General features: G+C 36.9%; 1 protein-coding gene across 1 annotated transcript; it reads right to left on the bottom strand.

Annotated features, from left to right (window-relative positions):
- Window positions 1–5,812: 5,812 nt before the first annotated feature.
- On the bottom strand, window positions 5,813–6,439 carry fgfbp1a (fibroblast growth factor binding protein 1a). Its single transcript, XM_042418064.1, has one exon. It carries the CDS (start codon window positions 6,437–6,439, stop codon window positions 5,813–5,815), a length of 627 nt encoding a protein of 208 aa, XP_042273998.1.
- Window positions 6,440–6,896: the final 457 nt, after the last annotated feature.

Raw genomic sequence — 6,896 nt, 5'->3', positions numbered from 1 at the left:
TCTGAGCTTGTTTTTATGGCGATTAAGCTACTATATTATTTTGTTTCAAATATGCTGTGGCTCAAGATAAGTATGATGTTTTGCAAATGTATATTTTGTTTACAGAATAAATGTTAAGACTCAGTTTGAACAGGTTGACGGTTATTTTTACTTTTAGCAATTTTCTAAACATATCTAATGTCTCCCAAAAGGTTAAACAGAAGCAAAATAAAGTAAATAGAAATACCATTATAATACCACATATTAGACATATATTATGATGTCTTCAACCAAAAGAATACGGGAAAAAAAATAGAGCAATTAGGTTAAAATAAAGGACAGAATTTTTCACATGTTTCAATGATCCTTTTTACTGGACTTTCAAAAAAATACTCACAATGAATAAATTCATACAAGAAGACTCCTAAAATTGGGAAAGGACTGGAAACATTTAATTTATATATGTGGCATTTATCCAATTATATGATCCAGCTGTTGATAGCAGTCATCTAATTTTAATGAGGTACACCTGCTGAGTTGAGACATTCCAGTTTTAATGCTGCAAACTAACCTGATTGGACAAATTTCAGTGATTCTTTAATGAGGAAGTTAATCAGGGCGAGTTCATGATGCGTTTACTGAACCTACTGAAAAGTCATTACCCTTAAAGGATATGGCTGGCGATTTTCTTTTTTTTTTTATTATTGCCAACAAATCTAATGTGCAGAGCGAAACCAACAATGAATTGATCCCATTTATTTATTTATAAGTATTGTGTGTGCCTTATACGTCTTACTCCTCTGTGCTTTAGTCCTCCATTGTTGTCCAAAAACTATTAAAAACACAGTGATGAGCCACACCGTTGCACTGGGTGACATGTTTCTTTGCTCCCGAAGAGTTTTGGGCTCAAAACATGATTGCTATTATTAGTCTTTGGAGCTGTTTCTAAACAAACTAACATGCCCAAACTCTTCATGATGAAAAAACATGTCACCCAGTGCAACAGGCTCACTGACATGTTATCAATAGTATTTGGACAACAACGGAGGTCTACGGAACAGAAGAATAAGATATATCAGAGTTTGGATACACACACAATACTTGTAAGTAGATCAATTCATTGTTAGTTTGGCACGTTAGATTTGTTGACAATAAGAACAATATAAAAAATTGCCAGCCTTATTTTTTGAATGTAGCCACAAAAAATAAAAAAACAAAGTAAGATAATACAATCTGTATCAAATTTGTAATGGTCATATTAGTACATAGATACATTACTGAAACTCATGTGCAAACATAAACACATCCAGAAGCATACTGAACAGAGGCTCCACAAGTTCCCATAAACTAGTTTCTACAAGAAACATACAACCTTACACATAAAAAACACTATAATTTTATCCCTGTGTTTGTTATTTCTTAACAGGTGCAATATCTAATATCTCAACTGTGCCATAACACAAAAGCACTATAACATGTCTATAGTTTGGGTGGTTGATGCAGTTGTTCATCAATAGGAATGACTCAGCATGTAGGTGGCCAGTGGCTGAGAGCTCTGGTTGTCATTAGTCATGTTCTGTGCTAGAAGCTCATTTGCTGTAAACAAGCCCCCTGCATCACATTTCACTCTCAAATAAATATGATAAAGTATTATTATTATTACACAGTTTAGAGTGGTTATGTTACTTCCTTACCAGATATTCCTGGTGAATGTTATGTTAAGTCATGCATATTATGAAAATTAGATTTTTGTCATTAACAAGCCAATTAATGCTGCAGCAGGTAGATACTGATTTCTTCTGTTTCTTGATCCGTGCTGACTAGCATTAGCAACATCACACACTTATCAGTCTCATTTTACACTAACAATGCAATAGTTGTGGTGTTTCATTAATTCCCTTCAGCTCTCTGTAACTTTGGCTGCTTCGAGCCTAAAGCTCTTTATAAAGAAAATGCCCACATACAAAGGCATTCATAGGAGCATGTAATCTGGGGTGTACACACACACACACACACACACACACACACACACACTGTGCCAAATCTCCTTAGTGTCAATGGTGCTGGGATGTGTTCTCGCTGTGTTTGGTGTGACCAAGGCCCACATCTCTCAGCCAATCAGGAGCCACAGGCAGTCAGGCCACCTGTAAGTCCACACCATCCACAGTCCACTCAGGGAGAATGCTTCTGGCTCGGAAAACAGAAAATGAACAGATTTAAAGCATCATGAAGTGCTAAACCTGGAAGAATGGTGGGGAATGATGCTAGAAAACTGCCTCCACCAAACTCAGAGTCATTAACAGTCTTGATCCAATCCTGAATATCTAACACCTCAACACTTGAGCCCCTTTAAACTTCTAACACTTTGTTGATTGTTGCACTACTTTCTTGTTGTTTATAGTATTTCTTATGTGCTTGTCTACTTCAAATAGCTCCTTTCTTGAATAATTAAATCCTTCGGTCTACTGCTCTTTCTTATTGCACTTGCACCTGGTTGGCTACTTGAGAATTTGTACCACAGCTCTTCTTGCCTCACTTGTAAGTAGTTCTGGATAAAAGTGTCTGCCAAATGACAAAATGTAAATGTAAATATCTACTACCCAAAGTAACAGAAAATAGTTCTAACCATAGTGGTATCATACATGTTTCCAGTCCAATAGAGGATTTATGTGTGATGCCATCGCTCAGTATCAGTTCAGTGTTTCCTATATAGTACATAGGCACAGAGTACAGGTATGGAAATCAGGGTTGTAAGGAAAACCAGGGAGGCCAAAAACATGTGAGTTATTGCAATTAACTTTTGCCTTTTTATTTAATCTGATCACGGTAATGTCAAAAATATAAACACTTCACAATGATTATAACATCATGGGGTTAATTTATTGCTGTCTTATCATAGATGGTATTCCAAAAGCTATCATCTTTTGAAAAAAGTATCATTGGAGATATGAATAAAAGTCCCTTCTTGGTAGGGATGCAGCCACAACATGGCAGAGGTCAACACTTTACTACCTCACAGATGGCTCTCAGGTGACTCCACATGTTCACTACAACGAGGCCACATCAGAGGTCTCCAGCTCTTTGGAAACAGTTTTGATGAACAGATAGAATCAATTACACACTAGTTATATTTTGGTGCTGTTTTTGACTGATAACTGATGTCAGCTTTTTAGTTGACTAACCAAAGGAAATGCACACTGTGTCGAAAACATATACTGTTGATGAATTCTAGTGGTGTTTTGGCTACATTCACACTTTAAATATTAGTTCAAAAGTTAATGAATCAGCCTCTACTAAAAACTAAAGATACATCCAACACAATACCTAAAAACCAAAACTCTTGTGGTTGAAATTGTTTTTGAACATCTTCATCTCCATAGCTTTAAATATCACAACTTTTTTGAGGACTGAGTTAGTACTGACGGGTATTTAACTGAGCTGCATGCTGGAACAAAGAACCATGTTCCTCTAAAATACCAGTGGCAAAGTAATGACAGTGCAGCGAACAAAACAAAACATACACTCTTTGCTGAAAGCTTTTATTCAATGTGGGCCACATTATCACAATGCAGGTTTGACCCCTGTTGTCTGTTCACTGAGATATACAGTGTACTGCTAGACAGCAATCCATTTAGTGTCTTTTCAGTGGACATAGTTTATACACCGAGACAGCAAAATATGTCATTACAGGACAGAAGGGAGTCAAAGGTGTTTGCTGAAATGTTTTGTTGTTAGCAGACACATTTTTGGTCATAAAAATTGACTTTTGATGGAATTTTAAAACGTTACTGACAATGAACCTCTTCTTTTTAATGTGTCCTGAGTAAATATTATTTTTCAGGTTCTGCCAACATTTGAAAGACCTCTTGGTGTCTACTGCATGACCTATTTCAACAGCCTTGAACATAAAGTCTGTCTTTCTTTTTCTTCTTTAAATCAAATTATTCCCTATACAAACCTGTTAAATTAAGAGTGAGCAGGAGTTCTTGTAATATCTGTTATGGCAAGTGTTTTACTGAGTTATACAAGTTCTTTCTCAGCAGTGCCTTGCATCACATTTCACAAGCTGCCTAGGAGAATCAAAGTCTTGTGTTTTCAGCAGCTGGCGTTTTAATGTCTTGCTTGGAGGAAAACTCCTCCCTAAATATACAGCTATGTATCGTTTTTTTCTCTGGTTTTCACTGCATTTCTGCAGTTATTTTCTGACTGCCCTTTAATTTAGTATTTGTTGCAACCACATTACTTTGGTCTGCCTCATCTACAGTACCTGTAAGCCAAGAATGCAACCTGCAGAGAGCCTGAACTTGATGAATTTCAGCTGAGGGTAAGGCATTATGTGATAGCAGTAGATGAAGCTTAAATCATCAGCAAGAAGAAGAGTTATTCCCATTTCTCAAATCCCAGAATGTCCTGAGGCTGCTCTGTTGTGGTCTACTGAAGCTGCTGTGGGTTTATATAGGTGTGTCATCCTCTTTACTTTACATTATATACATTTAGCTTTTGCTCAGAATAACTTATATAGGAAACAAGAGCTGGATGTCATCTAAAGATCCAAACAACTAAGACCAGTGCTTGTTGAAGATGGATTTCTCTCTGTGTGATTGTTGAATGGTGGTAATGACACTTCTAAAATCCTGAACAACAATCCTGAAACAACAAATGTATATTCAGAAATGCTGTAAAATACACCACCAACAGCTGTTCTTGTACTTGTTACAGGATGAACTTTTTTTCTGAAGGACAACACTTTTTTTGCTGTGGAGTTTTTAAAATCTACCCAACAAAAGATTTGAACTGGCAACCTTCATATTACAAGATGCCCTTTATTAATGGAAAATAGAAATAATACATGAGTATATTTCATCAGTTAATGGATCCAACTCTTCCAAAATTAAAAAAATTGAATGTCCTTAAATATTTTCATCAGTGAATTTAACTTTATAACAACTGATAAACTTTGTCCAGGCTCCTCAGTACTGTTTTTAGTCAATGTTCAGTTTTAAAGTTTTACAAAAATCTATGCTGTGAAGTTGAGACAGAGCAAGTCCCACTGATCATGATATCAATGACAAACATACTGTAATGCTGAAATCTTTGGTTCAACTTACCAAATATTTGTGTTGTTGAATCGATCTAATACTCTTACCAGAACTCTCCTGTCCTTTGACTTTGCAAGTTGGGCATGTGAGGTTTTAACAGTTTCACACTGAGAACATGGATTCAGAGGCTTGTCAGTGCCAAGGTATGCAGGCTAAAGCCTCTAAAAATCACACTCCCTCTGGTTAAATTACTGTGTCACTACCCAACATGCTCAAACTTCTAATCTCCCAAATGCCTTCAGCAAGACTGTACACACATTTGGAAAAGACAGAAAAAAGGTACTCTTGTTAAATTAGCCTTTTTGAATGAAGTAGAAGATGTAGTTTTACATGAGTATGATGTAAAACAAATGCCTGGAAGTGACATTACATGAAGAAATAGAGAGGAGCTAGGCTGCCTGTGCTTTTGTTGTGTAAGTTTATTTTATCCTTTGCTCAGTATTTTCTTAAAAGCAATTTATCACCCCAAACAATTACACGCAAATAAACAAATCATAGAGCAATAATAAAGAAATAGAAAAAGTATTTATAGAAAAAGTATCTATGGAGGAGTAGAACTTCTGTTAACAATATGGAGAAATACTTCCAAAGATGTGCACTCTTCCTAAAATCAAAATACTCTGAGAATAGATAATATTTTGGCCAAGCAACAAGCATCTATAATGAGTCTATGATAAGACAAGCATTGACATCATTGACAGCTGAATCTACTGTAGTTCTTGTTTTTCTCTGTTTCAGCAGTCGCCATCCTGCACCATAGTAAAAAACAATGTGCAAAAACTTGACCAGGAGTTGTTGCAGTACTCGTCTGCCAGCTTCTTGTTGTCAGGTTGACAGGATTTGACAGCTCTGGGCGCGAGCTGTGGAGTGGAAGGCAGGGCAGTCATCCTCGGTGCATTATGGAGTCTGAAATTAGCATCTCTGGCAGCTCTTCTGCACATACCTGCCCTGATCAGCGCTTTACTGTCCTGGCACAAATTCTTCTGCTTCTTCAGCGCCCTGGCAATTTGCTTCCAGTAAAGTCTAACATTGGAAGCATACTGGGGACAGACGGCCGGTCTGGCAACATAATCACAGCTGAAGCTCCTGTCTCCCTTCTTACAGGTGACACTGAGGGTGAAGAGATCCTCACCTGTTGCAGCCCAGGTACACTCTGACTTGTCTTTGGTGACCATTTTCCCCTTAATGGGCTGTGGGGAGAAAGATTTAGGTTGGCGGCTCAATTTTATGCCCCTGTTCCTGTCTTGTCCTCTATCTACTCTTCCCCTCCTTCCCTGGCTCTTCTGACAACTGCTCAACATCAACTGATAGGAGATACAAGCCAGGACCAGCAGGATGGTGAAATTGGTGAGGAGAGCCATGAATCCAGCACAAAACTCCCTGCAAGAGGATAAACTGAGATTTAAATATCTGACCTCAAATCCCCTTCATTTGCCTTCTCAAAAAGAACCATTATAATCCCATATTAGACCTATGTGTTAGAATAAACATTAAGATATTTATGAAAATTAATATTCTATTGTTTAAATGAGCTGTTCTTTCCTTTTTTTCCTAAAACGTTAAGCCCTTTGAGCTACACTTTGTGTATGAAAGTTGTTACATAGATCTTATATAAATTAAGCGTATTATTATATTCTAGAGATGACACAAGCAACGACCTGAAACAATAAACTAACACTTATTGAAGTATAGTCATTACAAAGTTATGTAGTAAAACACTAGATTAAAAAACAAATCAATTTAAAGGTTGGCTCTTAAGAAATTCAATGAAACCTATTGGAAATACCCCTTAAGCCCTTTTAGTAAAGCCTTGTAGCA

Source organism: Thunnus maccoyii, chromosome 8, assembly GCF_910596095.1.
Source record: "Thunnus maccoyii chromosome 8, fThuMac1.1, whole genome shotgun sequence".
Classification (NCBI taxonomy): Eukaryota; Metazoa; Chordata; class Actinopteri; order Scombriformes; family Scombridae; genus Thunnus; species Thunnus maccoyii.
The sequence above is the reverse complement of the archived record's forward strand: the minus strand, read 5'-3'. Positions and strand labels throughout refer to the sequence as shown.

Excerpts from the sequence above, each read along its gene's own strand:
- fgfbp1a (XM_042418064.1), bottom strand. The coding sequence starts at position 6,439 with ATGGCTCTCCTCACCAATTTCACCATCCTGCTGGTCCTGGCTTGTATC.